The sequence below is a fragment of the Arvicola amphibius genome, chromosome 17 (genome assembly GCF_903992535.2).
Source record: "Arvicola amphibius chromosome 17, mArvAmp1.2, whole genome shotgun sequence".
NCBI classification, from domain to species: domain Eukaryota; kingdom Metazoa; phylum Chordata; class Mammalia; order Rodentia; family Cricetidae; genus Arvicola; species Arvicola amphibius.
The window spans coordinates 21,096,320-21,120,008 of record NC_052063.2 but is presented as its reverse complement, the minus strand read 5'-3'; the positions used below and the strand labels follow the sequence as shown (position 1 = coordinate 21,120,008).

The 23,689-nt window shown below is 36.0% G+C and overlaps 1 protein-coding gene across 1 annotated transcript in view; it reads left to right on the top strand.

Annotated features, from left to right (window-relative positions):
* The first annotated feature begins 1,044 nt into the window (after positions 1-1,044).
* Ptprq (protein tyrosine phosphatase receptor type Q) overlaps positions 1,045-23,689 on the top strand; it is a 176,892-nt gene continuing 154,247 nt past the window's right edge. Inside the window, 9 exon segments of the mRNA XM_038314879.1 lie at positions 1,045-1,101; positions 1,455-1,566; positions 2,193-2,419; positions 4,680-4,749; positions 8,121-8,320; positions 9,738-9,987; positions 11,519-11,647; positions 14,364-14,510; positions 20,173-20,345. Coding sequence (XP_038170807.1) covers positions 1,045-1,101; positions 1,455-1,566; positions 2,193-2,419; positions 4,680-4,749; positions 8,121-8,320; positions 9,738-9,987; positions 11,519-11,647; positions 14,364-14,510; positions 20,173-20,345 — 1,365 coding nt within the window.

Sequence of the window (23,689 nt, the reverse complement as noted above, 5' to 3'; positions counted from 1 at the left end):
AGAATTTTTGTCACACTTTTCTCAGTTATTTTCTGTGATAACTCCCCTAGTCAATCAGGGAACCTACACTGAATTTTAAAATGATTTTAATGCTCAAACAGAACATAACCTTTAAAATAAGCAGATTAACCAGTAGATTATATGAACTAAGGCATATCCCAGGAACAAACATAAATTCATATTATTCCTCATAATTGCATTTAAAAATTAAGAAACGAAATGTCACTGAATATATACATCCATGTATAAAGGCTGTTTAGGGGGTCACTGTTTTCTAACAATTTGATTATTTAAAAATCCCACTGTAGACTATTGATTCTTTTTTGATTCTTTTAAAAAAATTGGAACATTTATGAAAATAATTGTACGTGAACCTCCATTTTTCAGTCTCAGAACTGGAAAAAGCTGAGACAAAAGCAAAAAAGCTGAGAGGAAAACATAGCAAAGGCTTGACAATGCCTTCAAGATGCTTTTCTCTGTGCTGGAGTCTGCCGTGAGCCGTGGGGAGATGTTTCCAGTGGATCTCGTTCCTGCCACGCCTTTGTTGCTATCACAGATCTTGGAGGTGGAGCATATCAGGTATAGTTTTCATTCTTGCCCTTGGCCTGCTTGCGTGCATATTTATATTTGGTCCTGGCAGGGTATTTCTGTGAGAAACTCCTCACAAACTATGAAAACTCTTTTCCTTGAGTGGCTTTCAAAAGCATGAAGATGTAGACAAAAATGAATAAGTTTCAACATCCTGAGGTTTTGTCTTAGTGATGTCTCTTCTGTCTTCTCTCTCTCTCTCTCTCTCTCTCTCTCTCTCTCTCTCTCTCTCTCTCTCTCTCTCTGTGTGTGTGTGTGTGTGTGTGTGTGCACTGAACCTACAGCCATCCATCCAAGAGTTCATGAATAGTTTAACAAAGAAAGGGCAGAGCTATTCAGTAATCCAGGCTCATTAATTGTGTACTCGCCAGGAGGATCTGACTTTAAATCATTAATGCAGGCAACATTTCTCTTCAGAGCCATCAATGTGATTCTGCCGCATGAAAAAATGTAATAATGATGGATTTGTTTTTCTTTTTTCTTTTCCTTTTTATTGGAACTTCAGAGGCACAGGTATTTTATATGTACTCTTAGAAGGGGGGACTAAGTAAAAGGCTGGAAATGTTTTGAAGATGTCATTGTTGCCTTACTGACAAAGAGCTGGCATCTGTAGAAATACTGATGTACACTTTGATAACACAGGGCGTTTTGTAAGTTTCATCTTGTTTTATGTTTTTTATGTTACTTAGTAAACAGTTACGTGATACAGCAAATTTATAGTTTGTAATAATATGGAACTTTGTTTTTGAAATTTTGAACAGTATAGCTATGTAGAAAAATGTTAGCTCTTTAAATGATGAAAGATTTATTATTTTAACTTGCTTTTCAGAAATAATATGGTATTTACTTAACTCTTTGCATTCCAGGTTGATGTTTTCAATGCTGTTTACGGCACTGGGTATGATATAACGCTCTCTTCGATTTCGACTACAACATACAGCTCGCCCATGAGCAGAACAGCAGCAACAAATGTGACAAGTAGGTGCATGCTTTCAATTCCTCTTCACAGTGTGTTTACGCATCACAGCTCTGTTGGATAGAGATGCTTACACGGGCAGCCTTTGCGTTTTACGTACGAGATCAGTACAGAGTCATTAAAATCAAATGGGAAGTTGAGAAAAAGTTTAGAACGTGCTTTCTCTGGGCTCTTTTGTTTCAAAGAGAAAAGGTGTCTTCTATTGTATTTGCCTGTGAAGTGTATCAGAACGACTGGTAACAGACACATTCGAATTCTTAGAGCCAAGCAAACAAACTCACCATTCTGGTTAGGGAAAGATTATTCAGTTTGTTGGACTGTTTTCTCTTTTCTTAATTCTTGCAGGTAAACCTTGTATTAACAAATTCTTTCAAAAAATGACTTGTCAAAAGTATATTTAGCATGCAGCGTTAGGTAGCATTCCACATTCTACATTTTTACAAAAGAATGTTTGTAGTATTACCTCAAAGAATTTATTTCTTAGCCTTTTTTTTTTTAAGCAAAACTCTAAGGAGAAGACATTCATACTGGTTTCTGGGAACTTCAAAAATTTATGTTTATAAATATATATATTTTTACTATTTTTGGTGTAAATAGATAATTTAATAATCTATATTTTAAATAATAGAACCAGGGCCTCCAGTCTTCCTTGCTGGGGAAAGAGTTGGATCTGCTGGGATTCTTCTTTCCTGGAACACTCCACCCAACCCGAACGGAAGGATCCTATCTTATGTTGTTAAATACAAGGAAGTGTGCCCATGGATGCAGACGGCATACACCCGTGCAAGAGCAAAGCCTGACAGTTTGGAGGTTCTGCTCACTAACCTTAACCCTGGAACAACGTATGAGATTAAGGTAAATATCGTGTGAGTGGATACTTAGTGTTAAATAGTAAATCCACGAGACAAGTGCAAGAACGTTTGTTCACCTTGTACATCTGCTAGGCAAATACACGGAGTCACTGAAGAGGTGCTCAACACCCAACTGCAAATGTAAAACCTGCTGAGGTAGTTGTAATCTTTCTTCATCTCTACCTAGATGAATATTTACATATTAATCCATTTTGAAAAGCTTTAGCTTAATATCTGCTAGGGAAAGCAAATTAAGTTTAAATTAAGTACTTTAGGTTTCCAAATGAAAATACTACGTTCTACTTGTTTATTATTTTATTTTTATATTTTGCCGTGCAAGGAAGGAAGGCAAATGCTCAATCACCAATCCACATGCCCAACCTGAAATATAGTTCTTTCCAATCAGGCTTACGTTTCGTGTTTGTATTTTCTTCTAACCCTGTTGATCTTGAATGTACTTTTGGATGATGGACTGAAAACAACTGAAGATACAGTTTTACTAAAAATAGTGAGTTCAGTTCTGTTTCACTCAAGAAATTTTATTGAGCTCTCACTTTGAGCTTTCTCAAATTGTCTGATACTTTACAACATTAAAGCTTTGTGATTTAATGTTTACTTGAATACTAAATAAATATGAGCTTACACAAAGCAGTACTATATTAGATTAAATAGAAATGTTTGCAACTAGGGATCATTGTGGATTTGTGGATGAGAAAGGAAAGAACAGAGGCATTTTCTTGGCTCCTTGCTATTTTTAACTTAATGGACACACCTTGTCCTCTTTTTGAACACATTAATATTTATTATTTATTTATTGTGTTGTATGGGGTGTGTATTCCAGGGGATGTGCATGTCATGGTACAAGTGACCCATGTGTTGAGGTCAAGGGACTAATGGCAAGAGTTGACTCTTTCCTTCTACCTCTGGGTCCTTGAGCTCTGACACAGGTTGTCGGGCTTGGTGGCAAAAATCTTTACCTTCTGAGCCACCTTACCGGCCCTGACATGCTTCTCTTCTAATAGGGTTTTGAAAAAAATGAGTACGGAAAAGAAAACTGTGTAAGAGTTAAGTGTGTGACCTTACAAGCTGTGGCAGCCTTCCTTGATGATAAAACACAGCAGAAAAGATGTTGTAAGAAAGGTTTTTGACATCTGAAAGCTGCAAAATGTATTTTCGAGAAACATATACATATTTAGGTTAAGGAGCACACACCACATACACTTCTGAGTGTAATCAGTAAATAATAAATTTAACGGCATGTAAGAAATTATTGTTAAGAGCAAGATGGTTTGCCCTGGCTAGTTCTGCTTAGATCTATTTTTATGACTTTGTACTTGATTTCTCTGAATTCTCTCATTTCAGTCTGATTAAGAAGCCGGTAGTCTACATTTCATCTCACACTTCATAAATCACTGTTGTGACATTTGCTCTCTTCAAATAAATGCTAGCCACTGATAAATTCCAAAGGGAATTTGGCATGGTACATTTGATATCTTCGGTATAAGTAACACCTATGGGGAAAGTCTGTAAAGTGGTTTCTGTATATTATTTCAGTGAGTTTCAGAAAAACCTGGTGACATAGGTAAATTATTATGCCCAGTTAAGTATGAGAAAAACATATGCCTCTAAAAGAGTTAAGCAAATTACCTGAAGTTCCCTGTCTGGCAAGCGGAAGAACTACACAAGATTGCCCTGTTCACTCGTGGCTTAGGAGTCTGGCTGCCATTTCCAGTGTCTTTTCTGCCCATTGGTCTATGTCACTAAATCGTGCAAGTAAAAAATAGTTTGGGTCCCTGTTAAATTTTGACTTTGTACTCTATGTTGTTAATTAAGCTGACTTATTTATTTATTGCTAATACCTTTTCGCGAGTACTCATATGCCCCATTGTATAGTGTGAGTCTTAATGTCTGATGATATATGGGGAGTCCATCTTATGTATGTATATGTAGTGGGTAAAGACTGAGCTTTGGAAAAAATATTTCAACTGGGTTCATGTTCTACCATTATGTCTTTTATGAACATGGCTAAGCCTTCTGACTTCTCCCTCATCCACTTCTCATGTGAAGCATGTTGGCAGGACTAGTTCTTAGTTTGGATATATGAACCCTCCCCCACCCCACACTTCCCACCAACGTCGCTTTTTATTTTGGGAATATTGTTAATAGTTCCTTTAGAGCTTACCTTGTGGGAAGTGAAGGCTGTATCACTTCAGAATCTGTGTATTCAGGAAGAATTTGAATCTCAAACCCTTGATCTGTTTCAGGTTGCTGCAGAAAACAGTGCTGGCATCGGAGTGTTTAGTGACCCATTTCTTTTCCAAACTGCAGAAAGCGGTAATTTTACTAAGTCATTAATTCTAAATTAATTTAATCATGAGTTCTTATCATTTAAAAAATAAAATGCAGTGAAAATATTATGCAACATGTATAAAATTATGGAATGATGCCCTTTTAATACCTATTAGTTATTTGGGGCAGTAAAAACATTCTGAAAACCAAAATTGTTCTTTCTAATCATAACAGGTATTTACTATAACGTTGGGAGCAGAGTATTTGAAAGTACAAGAAAAATAGAATAAAAAATTATTTACTGTCGTGTTAGGCAAAACAGGTTTATTTTAATTTGTTTATTTTAAGAAAAGTTCTTTCTCTGCAGACTAGGCCAGCCTTGAAGTCTTATATCATCCAGGTTGGCCTCATATTTAGCATTTAGTGATGTAAATAGGCTTTTGCCAAGTGGGCGTCTATACGTCTTTTCCTATAAGCTCCAGTGAAAAGCATTTTGGGACATTAAACAAGAAAATATGGACTTTAGTGATTGTTCTGTAGCACTCAGTCATTACCAAACCAGTTCACACATCGTCTTTCTTCCTGTGACCGAGAGGAATCTTGACGTCATCTTCAGTGCCTCCTTCCAAGTAATGTTGAAATCTACCAGCAACTCCTGTGTGTACTTTAATAAAACATATCCAGGGTCTTAACCCACACTGCAAGCCTTGGTGCCCTGTCCATTTTCATTTCCTCCTTAGATTACCAAAATGGCCATCTCATCCAATTAGAATCAAAAAATAAATGGAAAAATAGACAATATTATCACCAATTAAGAAATATTTGCCATGAATCTTATATTCTAATGGGATAAGAAAAATGAATATGTTAATTAATATGACAGGTAGATTATAAGGCTATGCAATAATTTCTATGATTTTTCAAATTATGGATGATATATATCTGTACATACATACATGTATGCATTTGTATGTGTGTGTGTGTGTGTGTGTGTGTGTGTGTGTGTGTGCAAAATTTCCCAATGATAAGCGTAGTTTAGCATGGTTCCTGGTATATAAAGAATTTACAACAGTCAGTATAGAAAAAGTGTGTAGTACATTCAGCAATCAAGTTACTGGTTTAACATATATTGAATTCTATGGAATACATGGGATGTATAATTACTGAGAGAGGAGAAACTTTTTCTATGAAAACAGTAGTTCTAAAAGACAAATTAACCAACGATATTGTGCTGAATGATATTGTAGTCTGTCTACTAACATTAAAAGCCTAGCACTTAACCCCCTAAAGAGCTTTGTTCTTTATTTCTTTTTTCAAGAAAATGTAAAATTTATTTCAGATTTAAATATTAAAGGAGGAACTTACAGCTTGATGTTTAAAAAGGAATTTAGAAAAATGGAATTCTGTGTACACAGGCAGTATACAAATCTCGATTTATGGGACTTTGGGTACTTTATAGTAAACCTGTAGTTGGGTCAAGATGTATTGTTGTAGGAGGCTGCTTGTTCATTTCCCAGCTACCCAGACTCCAAAATTAATCACGCAGAACCCATATTATTTACAATACTGTTTGGTCAATAGCTTAAGCATATTTCTGGCTAACTCTTATAGCCTAAACTAACCCACCTCCATTAATCTGTGTATCACCACATGACTGGCTTACCAGCAAAGTTTAGGCATGTCTGTCTCTGGTGGCTCCATGGCTACTCTCTGACTCCTCTGTCTTTCTCCCAGCATTCAGTTTAGTTTTCCCCTACTAGGTCTGCTCTGCCCTATCAGGCCAAGCCAGTTTCATTATTCATTAACCAATAAAAGCAACATATATGCAGAAGGACTTCCTACGTCAATGTATGACTTTGCTCCATATATAATCTACAAACGGGATGCTGGTGCATGCAATCAAGAAGCAGAATCTTTAGAGAAGGACACTTCAACCACAGAGAGGATAATTAATTTTCAAACACAATGAAACCTCAAAAAAGTACATCAGAAATATTTCACTTGAAGCAAAATAATGTTAAAACAAGATAATATAAACATCCTCCTTCTGGGAAGTTTTTTTTTTTGTTTCTGTTTTTTGTTTTTGTTTTGTTTTGTTTTGTTTTTAACCACATTGGGCAGATTGGTATTTGATTAATGTTTATTACTTACATTTTGGAAACAAAGTTTCAGATTGTAATAAAGGTGCAGTTACCCTACAAATTCCACTTCTTTGCATTCGCTCATTTCTTTTAAGGCCCAGTTGGAAATATTTCAGTTTGTGTGCAATCTTTTGTTAACATATAAATACTTCAAGAATACTCAGAAAATATATAACTACAATGAGAGAATTTTTACGATTAATATTCATGAAAAACCTTAATATTACAGTTGTACAATATCATGCCTTTAACAATCTCTGCTCCCTTGTTTTATTGTATTTTGTATATCTCTAAAAATTGAACATTAAATGCTCAACAAACTTCTTAAATTTCAACTCCATTTCATTAATTCTCCTGCAGGAGCTTTCTACATATTATTTTATCTCTTAGAAATTATTCTCAATAAATCTGGTAATTTATTTTTGTCATTAAAATACAGTCAGCTTAGAATTTCTTCATTCTATTTGTCTAACTTGTTTTGAATCTCAGACTAAACTTCTTGCAGGATTTACACAGCCTTCTTTTACAAATCAGATTTTGGCATCTCTTGATACAGTGAAAACCTAAACCCTAGCATTTGGCAACTTACTCCCAGTCATCATTATTATCAGATGGAGTCTTACCCCAAGCATTTTTGTTTTATTCTATAATCTGAAAGACCTTGATTATTTATTTGCGTACAAACTAATGTACATAGTTTATTTTCACTCTGATATCATATAGTTGTCACTGAAACTAAACATTCAGATTATTGTTATAGATAATTAATAATTGATAGTAAGACATTTGGAGGAAAGGTTAATTTTCAGCATATTTAAAACTCAAAATAAAAAATCATCAACTATTGTTTGGATAGCTATCCACTTGACATTAGACATTAAATACTTATGAACTTTTAGATATGAATTTTGTGTATTTTGGCTACTTCTACATTACCTATATAATTACAAAATATTTAAGGAAGTAAAATTTCAGTCTGTACTTGTATATTCACAAAGAGCTATTTATTTTGAATAGTTTGCAAGTGTATTTGAAATGCTTTATTGAATGAATGGATATGGTTGACCAATAATTCTGAAATATGCAGATATGGCTCAAATTCCTTTTTTAAAATAATTTAAAATAAATATATATTTAGGTAGAAAGATGATTTTATCAAGGTATTACATATTTAGTTTCAAATTATGTGGAAATCTAATACTTTTAAAAAACGTAAAGAGCATTTTAAATTTTACAATGGTTTCCCCTCTTCTCTTACCCCTGTACTATCCCCAGCTCCGGGTAAAGTGGTCAATCTCACAGTTGAAGCTCTTAACTATTCTGCAGTAAACTTGATTTGGTATTTACCTCGGCAACCAAATGGCAAAATCACCAGCTTCAAGATTAGTGTCAAACACGCCAGAAGCGGCATAGTGGTGAAGGATGTCTCCATCAAAGTGGAGGATATTTTGACTGGGAAATTGCCAGAATGTAATGTAAGTGTTCTATAGCATATTTCCTCACATCAAGATTTTGATTAAGCCTACATCTTCAAGTTTTCATATTTTGCAAAATTATACTCTTAGGCCATGAGTGTCATGTTATGTGACACTGACTCTATTTTAGGGGTATGCATTAAAGATTGGAAAATAACATCTCTGAAGCATATCTTAAAAGATTTCATTAATGGGACAGCATTTGGTTCAGTAGTGTGTTGTAAGAGTCTGCTTGTTTGTTCCAGGCTGCTAAGACCTGAAATAATTACTCAGAAACTATATTAATTAAATCACTACGTGGCCTATTAGCTCTAGCTTCTTGTTGGTTAGCTCTTACATTAATCCATTTCCATATATTTTACCACGAGGCTCGTAGCCTATGGGCAAGGTTCCATCTGGCAGCTCCCGTCTTTCAACTCTGGTGGATAAATGGTGTTTCTCGATTCCTCCTTCTTTCTCCCAGCATTCAGTTTAGTTTTTCCCCACCTAGCTCTACTCTACCCTATCACAGCTCAAGGCAGATTCTTTATTCATTAACCAATAAAAGCAACACATATACAAAAGGACTGCCCACACCAGTAGTGGAGAAAGAACAGATAGAGATAGGTGTGTGGTGGGCTTGGTGTTCCAATTGAGGTATGATAGTGTAGTTTCTCCTGGAGTAGAGCCCATAAGTCCATGTGTCATAGGAGAAGATACCTGTAGGGGAAGAGACAGACAATGTTAGATTAAACTGGTGGGCTGTTTGGTGGTTAATCTTTGTGAAAATATTGCCATTTTTATTGATGCTAAACCTATGGAAATACTGTGTTAATGCTTTCCCCCAAATTATCTTCGGTATTTTTATTGTATTATCACTGATGGAGAAACAGCCAAGCAGAGTTACTTTGCTTTAAATAGTTCAGTCAGGTCTCAAAAAACTTTTGTTTCAAATTCCAATCTATTTTGAATACACACAATATGGATCTACATGTGAACCCTAACATATGGAGACATAACTTTTTATTGTTGTTTTCCTTTATTTGAATACGTATGGTTTAAAAAATGGTAGGAATAGTTAAGAATGTAGTTATTTTCTTAGGGCTTTTGGTCTATTGACTTATCATGAATTTTAAAAATTCTTATTGATGGTTTAACTCTTTCTTTACCTTCATTTTATGCTACTTTAAATTCAACAGAGAATTTAGAGATGGATATAATATAATGGATATAATAAATACATTCTGTCCTAATATTATAGACATCAATGACTATAATTAAAATCAGCATTTTTTTTCTGTAACTAAATTCATTAAATTTCACACACACATTGAGAAATAATGTTTATAGTACAAAGAATACTAAATGGGTTGTGCTCCTTATGTTTACCTAGACTTATCCTCTGGTTATTCCTCCTGCTGTTTCCTTTACTCATTAGGAGAACAGTGAGTCTTTTCTGTGGAGTACCACCAGCCCATCTCCAACCCTCGGCAGAGTTACGCCTCCCCTTCGTACCACACATCCATCCAGCACATTGGCCAGGAGTAAGATCAGCTCTGTGTGGAAAGAGCCTGTTAGTTTTGTGGTGACACACCTGAGACCATATACGACATATCTGTTTGAAGTTTCAGCTGTTACAACGGAAGCAGGGTATATTGATAGTACCATTGTTAGGACACCAGAATCAGGTAAGATTTAATTTTGTTAGAAAAAAGAAAAAAAATGACCTGAAGTCATATATATAGGATGAATCTTTCATTCTGTTCATAGAATTTTTGTTTTACTGTTAATCTCACTTTCTTCAAGGAACTCTTTCTCCCATATTAGAAAATAGGCATCCTTTGGGAATGTCTTCAGTGCTAAACAACATCTAAAAGGAAAATAGGTTTGAAAGAGGAAATTCATTAGTTAGTGTTAATGACAACTATCAATCTACGCCCTCTGTAATTCTTCCTAATTTTCTTTACTCTTCCAAAGCATCTTAGTTATCTGTAGTCTTCCCACTGGACCATTATTACCAGATGTACAAAGACACTATCTGAAACAGCAGAGCTAATGTTGATCAACATTTCAGGGTCAATATAACAGAGATTGAATATATAACCACACATATCTTTATGCACAGCATTTTTCTTGATTGAAAAACAGAGGCAGTAATAGGCCCTTCTTGACATCATTAACACTATTCATTTTGGAAAGTCATATTTATAGGTATTATTTACTTATGCATATATTTATGTGGATACTGATACAGTATCATAACAAGTAGTGTAGATATTATGAACATAATATTTACCTGATATTAACACAAAATATATATTACACATCTTAACACCAAATAGATGTCTGATAAGTATATTGTAATATAGCATCAGGCATCAGATCTGATTAGTAGTTTTAAGGATACTGGAAATTATTGATAAGGCAATTTTATCTTTTAGTTCAAAGGCATACATGTCGGGTCCTATTATTTTCCTTCACCTGTTACTTTGAAATTATTATAGTCTCTATTTAAATAGCTATATTTGAATCATAGTATGTACTTCTCTTAATTCCCTGTATACATTATAAATTAATTTCATAAAAATTATATAAAATAAAATTTATTGGACAAGAATTTTGAGTAAATACTCAGAGTTATTCATTAGAACAAAGATAAATTCTGATATGAAAAATAAAGTTCATTGTGCCTATGTCTGAGGGTTTTCCCCCCTTAACTTTTCTATTTTATCTGTATGTCCATGAGAAAGAGTTTATCAAGCCAAATATCCACATTGGTTGGAAGTATTTATGTGTGTGTGTGTGTGTGTGTGTGTGTGTGTGTGTGACTGTGTGTGTGTGTGTGTATGAGAGAGAGACAGAGAGAGATATTAATGATTAATGGATGTATTATATATGTTATATATGTCTTTGTACAACTAATATGCACGTGATTACATTAGAAGGACTAGTTTACAATAATTTTAAGAATAAAGTACATTGCATCATCATATGCTAAATGAAAACTGTGAGAAGAGGTAAACCTAATCATTTCATGTGTCTTACTCAAATTCTTCATTTCTAGGCTTTTGTAATTTTCCTTCAAGTTTAACAGACTTTGCTTTTAGTGTGTTTTATTTTTTTACTTTATATTGCACTGTTTTTAACAGGGCATCTCTTTATTATATATATATGTATATATGTATATATATATAATTATTTTCTTTATATTAATTTCAGTGCCTGAAGGACCACCACAAAACTGTATAACAGGCAATGTCACAGGAAAAGCCTTTTCCATTTCATGGGACCCACCGACTATTGTAACAGGGAAATTTAGCTACAGAGTTGAATTATTTGGACCAACAGGTACGGCTTAGTCCATTTTGCCTTTACACTTTAGAATAAAACCTATAAAACAATGGATCATTTCTATTTTTTAAAAAACACAAATTCTTGAAAGGACCCTAAATTGAGGTAAATAGTTGAAAATTAATGAGGAAATCAAGTCCTTTAGATCTTCTATGAAAACCACAATCATGAAAGGTGGGCTACCGTGCTGCTCATGTTCTCAACAGGGAAGAAAGAACTAGAGAAGGACTCTCGGGAAAATGTTTGACTTGACCTACACCTTCAAGCACTTGATCCAGATCTTGACTTATATTTAAAAGAACATTAAGTTTAGACTATGACAAATCAGGTTCCCATGTATAACAGGCATTCACTTCTAATCACCAGAGCTCTCTGGATATTCTACAGGGAATTCCTGTATTCTGTGCAGTGTTATTGTGACCCTAAATCCGCTATGAAAAGGTTATCAAAGTGATACTGGTGATTTTAAATGGCGACAAATTCCCCACCTTTAAACAAGTGGGACTTGAGTATTATCTTACCAGGGGAACTAGACGAATTCAGATATACTACAGGCAGTAAATTAAACATTAATTTTTACAGAATATGTGATCTCGTAGTTTCTGTGAAAGTTTAATTCTGGCAGTGATCAAACAACATAAACTCTCACACTGCTGTTTATTTGAAGCACTAAAAAAAGCCTTAAAGTTGCAAATTCTTTCCTTGTGCAGTGTCTGTGGTAGGCAATGCATGAGTAGACTTATTTCTAAGTAACTTCTGAAAATCTAGTACATAAAGTTTATAAAAGTAAAAGAAAGCTCATTTCCTATAATTGGCCCCAGTGTGCTCACATGTGCGTGTGTGTGCGCCCTCCCCCCACTGAGTTCATAGGTACCCTCTCACACATATCTTTTCTATTTGGTATTTTTTCAGCTCTTGAATTGCATATACATTCTTTTAATTAGAAGTTTGAATGTTGAAAAATTCAAAGGAGGAGGAAATAGGCATGAGAATAAGCAGAGTTGACAAATTTATTTTTATTGGGAATAAATAGTGTTGGGTTGCTAAAAATGAGAAACAAAAGGAAAATTGACATAAGAGAGCTGAGAATTAAGGTGTTTCTGATGGTAGAGGTAAGATCTCCTTAAATACAGGGATTGAACTAAGATACAAATATGGCTTGTCTATAGAAGTGGATCATAACATTCCTAATACTGCAACCTTTTTTTGTGGTACCAAGAAATGTTTTCTTTTTCTTTTTTTTTTTGCAGTTGCTTTGTTAATTGCACAAAATCATGTTTTGTTTTTGCCATTTAAACATTATCACACAATCCTCTTCTGAATGACAAATGCTCATTAAAACAAAGCGAAAATAAAAATTCACTTTTAAAGAGTTCCTCAAGTTATGTGACCCCCCCGGCATACAGTTAGTTTCATTGCTCCTTTCTAATTGTACTTTTGCTACTGTTATGAATCATAATGTAAAAATTTTTGGAGATTAAAAATATTTTGGAGGTTTGCCAACGGTGTTGTTGACCCACAGGTTGAGAACCATTGGTTTGTAGTAAAGCAGAGAATGGTGGGAGGAAAAGGGTCGCTGGTGGGATTGTGCAGACATTTTTCTTATTGATTTAAGTATTTCAATGTAATTAGAACAAGGCCACTACCTGAGACTGAAGGGAGACAGGGGGTTTTAGAGGTCTGAAGAGAAAGCATAAAACAATCACTGAGAAGGCAAGACCACTCACCTATGGAAGTTGAGAAAATGCAAGGCACCCTTTTAGGACTTATTTGGAATGTGGTCAAGGTCCAAGTCATGGAAGTTGGAATGGGTTTGTGCTTTTCCCTCCCTCCTTCAACAAGAGCAACTGAAGAGCACTGAAGGTTTGTGTGAGGCAATTGTTATTGACAATGATATTGAGTGGAGAGAGCACCAGGGATGAGGGTCCAGACGAAGCAAAAGCATAGACTATGTACGACTCTTGAATGGGAGGTTCAGTGAAGTTAGTGTTTCCTCACTAATTTAATAAATAAGTAGAGTTCAGGTAGACTAATATGGCAGGAGGAAGTTGCATAAACATGAGATAATACTTCTTTTGTAGGTACTGATAATGATATCTGTGATCAGAAAATTCCTTAAGAAGGCTTTATAATTTAATGCTTATCTCTCAGGATAATAAGATCAGCACACACTGAACTGGCAGCGTAGAGTTATACACCATGAGTAGAATGGAAGTGCATGGCCCAAGCTAATGGATATCATGTTGACGTGGGTTTGAAAACTGTGGACTTTCTATCAGGAGGCAGGGCAATAGTGATCTTTGACCCTCCTGTTTCTCCTCAAAGCTCTGAGATCTTGAATTATATCACACACCGTCATGCTCACCAGCATTATATGCTGGGGACCTAACCCAGAGCTTTGAGTGTGCTAGGCAAGCAGTATCCTAAAGGAACTATGTTTCTAGCTTCTGTTTTCCATTTAAGTATATTAAAAAGTAACATAGAAACTCAACAGAACTCTTTAACATAAGAAAATTATGTTAAGCAATAGAATATCTTATGTTGTTTCTACTGTTCAAATTTGCATCAAACTAAACCAAATATTTAAAATATATTCACTCATAATAATAAGATTTTAGTTTAGCAGTCTGGTTATTGTCCTTGCTCCTACACAATATATGAAATGATTACATATTTATAAAAATAACCCATTGGTCTGGTCTGCTTTGTGCAGGGCGGATTTTGGATAATAGCACGAAAGACCTCAGATTTGCATTTACGCACCTGACACCATTTACAATGTATGATGTCTATGTTGCTGCAGAAACCAGTGCAGGGGTGGGACCCAAGTCGAATCTTTCAGTATTTACCCCTCCAGATGGTAAGAACTTTCTCTCATGCAAAGTTAATGCGATCAGTTTTCAAATGCTTGGGAATTTTATTGAACTGGTAAAACAGTTTTAGAAGGAATTTGGTTTATGTCTACTTAAATACCATAATTTTCCTTGTTAAATTGCTGCCTACTTTGTTGTGAATCTGTGTTCTCTAGAATACTAAACCTTTAGCATGCCTCGCAGAGAAAAGGACCCACCAGCAAGGACTGGAGAAGACTGTGTGCACCGAAGGTGACAAGGAGTCAAAATGGCTTTTTATAAACACCAAGAAGTCATAAATTAATCTGACATTTTTAATATTGCTTGATGGCAGTATTAGGCAGACATAGAATGTATTTTCTCACAAAAGTCATTTCCGAAGGAATCACTATATTTCTATCACCCAGAACAACATATTTTGATAATCAAAGGGTTTTCTGAACTAGTAAGGATTCCCAGTGGGAACAAAATACAGAGATTTCAGAGTTTACAGAAGTTATGAGAATAATGTATCTCAAGAAATTATCATATGTGTGCTTATTAAGCATCAATATTTTTGGTGAAATCTATTGTTCAAGTATTATTTTTTATATTATTATAAAGAACCATTTTGATAGTTCATCCTCAGCTTGCTCAATGGCTTCATTTCTGCTTAGATATAATAATTGGCATGAAGGCAATTGTGGTTCAGAATAAACTAACACTTGAGAAAGTTTGCAGTTTGTGTGGTAACAAACATACAATAACTGGTAATACACACACACACTCACCTGCCTACACAGTTGAACTGGGCACATCTTCACTGTTATTACTCATGGGTTAGACCATAAGAGGGCAGCACGTGTCAGGAAATCCTAATCATCTCTCTCTTTTTAAAGAAAAAAATTTAACCTTAATACTATTTGTTTGTTGAATAATGTAAAAGAATATAGTATTTATTGACTTAAGATGAAAATCTATGTATATGTTATACATTTGTATAGGTGACTATGAAGATTAAAATGGGAATGTATAGTCAAGAGGAAAAATATTTCATTTGTTGATGTTGAGACTTTAAGGTTTTGCCCCATTCAAAGAGCCTTCGCTTTGCATGCTTTTCCTAAAGTTTTCTCTAACTCAATCCAAACAGGGCTCTTCAGCATTTCTCAGAAAGTTAAGAGGATTTTGGGTTGGTTATAAAACACAGTGGAGATTTTTCTAAAATCTATTTGACCCACTAATTTTTTTCCTTTATTAAACATTTAGTGTGTGTGTGTGTGTGTGTATGTGTGTGTGTGAGTGTGTGTGTGTGAGTGTGTGTGTGTGTGTGTAGGTGTGTGTGTGTGTGTGAGTGTGTGTGTGTGTGTGTGTGTGTGTTGCATACCTCTATGCCAAGGGGCATGTGTGGAGATGATCAAGGAACAGCTTTCTTGTGTGGACTCTGGTTCTTTCTTTTTACCTTTTGTGTCCAGGGTCAAACCTGGGTGATCCTCTTTATCTGCTCGTGCTCAGTGGTAGAGTTCATATTTAGCATGTGTTAGGAACTTAGGTTCAGTCTGCAAAATGGAAACAATCAAAGCAAGACAAATTTTAAAACCCAACAAAATTATTATTTTTTATCATCAGTCTTGATCTTCAGTATTTGGCCAAGATAAGGAATTATTTGGCCAAGATAATACGCTGCTGCAGACAAGGCTACCTTGTCTGAATTTGTTGTCACTTAAAATTGCATTCCCTTTATTTTTATGTGTTTTCTTCACAAAATACACAGAATCCTAAGGACCCTCACTCAGAATTTTCACACGGACTGTGTTTCACACTGAATTATCTTGAATGGATGACTCTTTTGTTGAACATGAAAAACAGTTTGTCCTGAATTTCATTTTACCATCTCCAACAGCTTCCTATCTTAGAGACTGTATCCTGGAGACACTTATGGGGTCTCCACTGGCTACAGCAAAACCTACAAAGGCTGGAAAGGCATGGATCTTACCTACCCAAGCCTGCCTTCCTTCATTGGGAATCATGACCATTCTGCTTCAGGAAGTTTTCGTGGGCTTTAGCAACTGTAAAATGTTTTCAGTTTCTGACTTTAGATAATCCTCCTCCCAATAATGAAATCGAGCCATAAAAGAATCCCGAAACTACGTGAGGCAACCTAATAACTCACTGCACTAGCTACTGTCAAGAAAATTAAGATCTGAATATTATTCTATATCATTTATCATTATAACAAGGTTTGTTGTATTTTAATTAACATTATTTATTCACTGCCCCATATCTTAAAGTACTCAATTTTCTGCTTTAATTAGAATAATTAGAACTAACTTACTTCTCCTAAATAGGGTTCTGACCAGTGTGCAGAAATTCATAGGCAAATGCTGAGTTGACTTCTTATAGAGAATGGCGTGTGCTACCACATTCCAGGGCGACCAAGTTCATCAACACCAAGACACTTACGATCAGTAGTCTATTTGGTTATCAGAGAAAGGATGCTACCTCTATAGTAGTTCTCCAGGATTCTTTCCTATGGTTTTTATGCATACATCACTTACTATTTTACTGAGCACATATCTACTTAGGCATGGAGATGACAGAGGAGGGAATGGTAATTTAATAATGTCCAATGTTCCAAATGTCACACAATTGTTGGAAAACCACTGAGAACCTCATCCCCTCATGTTTTTCACGAATCTCTTTGGATTTCAATTTTAGTGTCTCCTTATAATCTTTGAATAGAAGTTTTATCTAGCTGTATTAAATTATGCAGAAAGGTTACTCTCATGTATTTTCTTTGCTTCAATATCATTGCCCCATTTCATTTCTTCTAATAGCTTTTCATCTCAAAATTTGAAATTTACCAGAATTTACTTGTATTAATTTTGTTCCTATTCTACTTCTCATTTTTCATAAAACTTCAAAATATGTTGTGTTGAGAATGACTCATTTTCTGTGGCTAACACCATCAGAATTGATTCTGCACTGTGAATAATCGCCCTGTGTGCTTGGTTTTCTTTAATTTTGTATCGATATTAAAGGGATCAACCTAATCCACGCTTCTCTGGTTTCTCCATAAGAGCATGTGGGATACCAGATAAGTGTCTTTCTAAAGAGAAAACAGGACTGTCTGCTCCACTTCCTTCATCAACTAAGTTTTTTTTTTTTTTTATGGTCGGTACAATGAATGTAGCCTCTTAATCTTTACTTGAATTACAATCGCTGGCATTAGTGTCATGATGTAATTTTTAGTTTTGTGGATAAATATATGTAAAAGGGAATATAAATATAGTAAAAATACCTAAAATTTATTTATGAATTTGGCTTACATGCTAATAGTTATAGTAGACGTGTATTTTTCTATGATATTGATATTTTCGATGTGTTCCTACTATGCTTTCACAAAGAAGAAAAGGACAATTCATTTATTTTTCAACTAGAAGACTTATTGTCTGGTTAAATAAAAAGTTGAGTTATGAGTTATATGTTAATTTAAACTAATGGAAAAGTGGCTGATCTCTTCTGTGATCTATATTACACAATGCTGTTTAAGGTCTGTGCTGCACAGCAGCTCCATAAAAGGGTGTGAAAGAAAGGTAAAAAGAGGTTTGCTGTGTCTGCTGCTCTTTGCGATCATACAGTAACTTGAGAAATTTTTCTGCTCTTGGATAACACAAAGGGGTAACACGGCGATAGCAACATAATAGCTAGAAACAATGCTTGCAGCAGAATAGAACTTCCTTTTATTTAATTCTATAATAAAAATAAAACTTCGCTTCTACATAAAATGATAATTTCATTGAAATAAAAGAGGTGAGCTGCTGTAGAAGGCTTTCTGCCTCTTTTGTCCTTGTGTTTTCAGTACCATGAGTCTGTTCAATGATGAATGAAGGACTCACTGATTGTGTGGCCCTTTGCTAGAACTCTTTACTTTCTTAGACCAAACCATGCCCTCTCCTCAGATCAGAACATCAATGGGGAGAGGAGTCTAAAGAGTTACCCTTCATTAAAGACTCAAAATTTGAAGCTCATTAAATTGAGCTTAGTCCCCCTTTCCATTATGGCATTTGCCCATGCTAGACACTAAAATCTTAACCACCAGAATGATTTTTCAGTCATAAGTATCCATGTCATTAAGAATATTTATATCATTACATTATCTAGATGGTTTCCGTACTGAAGTTTTTTGAAGACAAAGGAAAAACAATCTATTGGAAGCAAAGTCTACACAGTTATAGCATACTACATGTTTGGATTAGTTATAAATATGTTCTCTAACTGCAATGATACTTATGGGAGTTGTGATATTATTTTCAGTTTCTTTCTATTGCTTTGGAAAGGGAAGGGGGATTCTTCTCTGTGTTTTCCTGAGGTGATGTGATTCTCTTGTAACTGGATTTTACTAACCCCAGACCATTCAGAGATGGCAAAGGGGCATAAGCTAAGTGTGCTATTACATCTTGACCATAAAGCATAAAGAGTGATGTTCTCATGTCATATTTTCTTTTTCTTGAACCTGTAGTCTAGAAGTTCCTTTGAGTTTTGATCCATACAGTAACCTTATGGCAATTAAAGAGAAGGCATGTGTGTGTGTGTGTGTGTGTGTGTGTGTGTGTGTCTGTCTGTCTGTCTGTCTGTCTGTTCTATAGGTAAGGAAAGGGATTCGGTTGTCAGGTCATTCACAAACATGATGTAACACCCACCCTTATTTATCTTGCTTCATTGTCTTCAAGACCTTGGGAGATTTCCCAGATATCACTCGACCATTTTATACCTAACTCTTGTTTTAACTACTTGGTGCCGTATGCAAACCGTTGTTTGCTTGTCCTATATTTTTTCCCATTTCAAAAAGCGAGGACCTAAACTTTGGTCCTACATGGTTAATGTATAAACTCAGCAGACAAATTAATTCCACTGAGTCTTCACACATGCTCATGTAATAAACTAAGAGATAGCAAATTGCCATTGTCAACTATATCTCATTGCATCCTGGTTGTGCCAGAGAGACTGTTTGGGGGTATGTTATTAATTTTTTTTATAAAGACTTCAAGGTTTTGACTAGGCATTAATTATTCATAAGAGCTTCTTTGGAAATTGTTTCTTCCCCTCCTCCTCCCCCTCCTCCCCCTCCTCCTCCTCCTCTCCCTTCTCTTCCTCCCCCTCTTCCTCCTGCTCCTCTTCCTCCCCCCCCCCCTCCTCACTATCATTACTGTGTTTGTGAACTGTTAGAGGCCTGAACTTGCCATGGTGTGATCGTGGAGGTTAGGGAGCAGCACTGGGGAGCCTGTTCTGTCTTTCCTTTCATTGGGAGTTCTGTCTATCCAGCTGAGAGACTCAAGCTCAAGTTGTTAGGCTCAGAGGCAAGCGCTTTCAGCTCCTGAGCATCTTGCCAGTCTGGAGATTATTTTAGTGATGCGGTCTGATCAAATGGTATGACATTTTGTTTTGGGGAAATGATTTCATGTGACCCTGTTGCTCACATTTTGAGAGGCATGCACATAAAGCTAGTTTTAAATTTCCACGCATTTAAGGAATCTTTTTGCCACACTAAACTTTTAAATATGTTAGTAATTATTCTAGTCAATTTCCCCAGAGCTATTTATGTATCTAATATCATGGGCTAAGGATTTAGGGAATATTTTGCATTGGAAACTGTATTTTCTCTTTCTAATTCTATTTCAAAACACTTTTTAGTTCCAGGTGCAGTGTTCGATTTACAAATCACAGAGGTAGAAGCCACAGAAATAGGAATTACTTGGAAGAAACCTCGACAACCAAACGGAATCATCAACCAATATCGTGTGAGAGTCTCAGTCCAGGAGACAGGAGTCGTTTTGGAAAACACACTGCTTACAGGACAAGATGAGGTACTGCACTTTCATTTCCAACTTTGCCAAGGCAAAATGTTGGTTGGTTCTGTTGTTTCTCATCCTGATGACTTGGTGGGTTTGCCAGCCTTCTACATAAAAACTTGACAAACTTGCTAGACCAGGAAGTAAAGTACATTGAGATATTAACTAGCTCATAGTCTATTTTAGGACCTGTCAGTTAAGTGTCGCTAGTCTCTTTCATATGAAAAATGTTCATGGAACCCTCACACAAGACTAAACGTTTTTGTGTATGGGGGTTTTATGACTCTAATCTGGCTATTGACTGGTTTGGAGACAAAGATTGTGATTTAAATGCTCTCTCGGAGGCTTATAACTTAGAACAGTTGCCAAGAAAGAAAAAAAATAAAAGAAAAAGAAAAAGACTACTGTCCACAAGTGATTCTGTCCTTTTGGACCCAAGAATCTAACAGCCTCAGCGTTACCTTTTATTAATGAAAACATGTAACTAAATACAAAGAAAGCCAAGTGTTCCATTCAACATGAGAGGCTTCAGACTTCTTAATCCATTGCATTTCAGCACAGTGGTTGTCTTATTTTCTTCTCTTGTTGTTAGGAAGTGCAGGTGGCTGATGTGTGGCACTGGCTACTCTCCAGTCCAGCCAGCCACTCACCTGTGAGAACCCTTGAAGTCCCCAGACTTCTCATAGCCTCCCCAGGGCACTCTAAGGCTGAGTGTACTTAGAAACAAAGTAGCAATCAGTGGGCCATTAGAAATGTACGTGATGCTTATTAAGAAACTGGCTTCTGCTGGTTTTAGTTCAGAATTTCTATTCCTATACTCTAGTAGCATTCTCTGTCTCCCTACTCCCACTATTTCTGGTACCAGATGACTTCCTTTAACTCTGGTATTGATTTCACTGCGGTCCTCAATGCTATGTAGCTATTCAGTACTTTTCGCTCGAAGTTGTTGGCCACCTCCATCCCCAGGTTAAACTTCAGTCGTATGTTGTGTTCTTTCTTCTGTGTAATGGATCGCGAGTTATATGTTTTCTGATATTCTAGTTGGCGTCTCATCAAAGAGCAGAAGCTTAAACATTTGTTGCTGCTGAAGACATCTTAAAATAGATACACGGTTTTCTTTGAACCAGGTGACAGGTTTCCCAAGTGGGCTAATAGCATTTGTGGAATGGCCAGACACACTTGTTTCCCTCTAGAAGTTAAAAGGTTCTGCAAGGACCAGGTGGAGATTCTGCAACATAGTAGGAAGAACATTATTATTAGAGTCCTCAAATGTGTATTTAAATGTGGACCTGGCTATTACAAGATAAAATGGTTAAGCGTGTAGGTGCAAAAGGCAAATGGTTAGGGCTTAGTGCCTGGTTCTGCCAATAGTGATGGTTTAATTATGGGAAAGGAGGCTTAACTCCAACGACTTGAGATTTAAGTTAGGAATTACACGATTTTCTATGATAAAGGGTCAGTTATGAGGACTTCATGGATGATGTGTATCAAGAGTTTAACAATGCAGCTGACATTGTAGTAAATTCTGTGTTGATATTTTGTGACTTACTGGAATTAATCTTGGCATTAGAGCTTTCCCTCTACTGGACATTCAATTTCTAAACTCCTCTTAAGAAGAGTCACTCATTCTTATGTCTGTAAAGGGATCATTTCTTCTTACACCAAATTCATTTCAGGTGTTCTACTTTCTCGTGTGAATGATCGCTGTGTTCAATTTAGAACATTGATATGGGTGGTAGATATAGCATAAGGTCTTAACCAAGGGGCCTTGGGTCTTTGGCCTGTCTCTGCTGTGCTTTTACACTGTGATCTTGGTCAAGTAAAACTATAAAGAATTTCTAGCTTCATTTTTTTTTAAAAAAGTGTGTGTGTGTGTGGGGGGGGTGTATGTGTGGTTGGAAGTATACATATGCCATGTACTCATATGGAAGTCCTTATGTGACTTCTTATTTTTTATTTTCTTTTGAGGCAGAATCTTTCATTGGCCCAGAACTTTGCTACCTGGGCAAGGATGGCTGGCCCAGGAGTTTCCAGTGATCTGTATATCTATGTGTGTTGGTCTAAAAGAAAATGACTCTCAAAGGGAGAGAGTGGCACTCTTGGGAGTTATGATTTTGTTGGGGTAGATATGGCCTTGTTGGAGGAAGCATGTCACTGAAGAGGTTGGCTTTAAGATCTCATACTTGCCAAAGCCACATCCAGTAAGACAGACCACTTACTGTTGCCCCCAAGTAAAGATATAAGACCTTCAGCTACTTCTCCAGCACCATGTATACCTGCATGCCACCATGCTGTACCATGATGATAATGGACTAAACTTTTGAAAATGTAAGCCACCCCAATTAAACATTTTTCCTTTATAAGAGTCCCCTTGCTGTGGGCATTTTGTAGTGTGACTGTGATCCTTTCACCTAACTCTGCATAGTGTTCTATAGTGAGTTAAATTAGATCCATGCTGAGCAGAACTAATTTCTCCATCAGTGCAAATTTCTCCTATTAAAACAAAGATTAAAATTCAACTTTTGTAAACTTTATTCATTTGGGACTGAAGCCTAAAGATCGTCGTTGTCATTGCTCTATGAAATGATGTCTAGTTGGAAATCACATTTTGATATTGCCGGAGGCAGTTTTTTCCCGGTAGTCATCTACTTGACTGCTAGCATCACAGACTTCAGAGATCAATATTGATGTTTTTTTCACCCTACACGTTTCTCAAGTACATCAATGACTTCACCTGGTGAACCAGAGGAAAGAGCCTGGTTAGTTGGTCCAGAGGAGGCTGAATAGGCAGGAATGTTTTATCGAGAGTATATTGAGCACAGATGGAGCGAAACCTGATTAAAGCCTGAAACATTTCCTAACCTAGGTAATGCCCAGAGGCAGCATCCCTTAGGATGCTTTCAAACATGTTAACTATAAACTTTCCTTTTACTCCTTGTTTTTGAGAGCAATACAAATGACATATCAAAATAGGAGTATCTTTTAAGAATAACTCAGACATCCCACTAATCCAATTCAGCAGAACGCCACTGAGTCTGAGCTGATAGAAATCCCACTTGTTGCAGTGAAGGTTACTACATGTAAAATCAAGTTGGTTTATTCAGGTGGATTAGGAATTTAACTCTGCAGACTTCTAGCTCTTTCACGAAAATTCCAAGGATTCCTCTGTAACATATGCTAGGCCTTTCATGTTGATGCATTGTGACAATCCCTAATTCAGGGGTTTTCAACTAGGAGCAACTTTGCTTTTTTTTTTTAAACATAGGGTAACCTCTAAAGACATTGTCTTTGTGACAACTGGGGATGCACTTTTAGTGGGTATGGGCCAGGGATGCTACTAAACATCCTTTGTGCTCAGG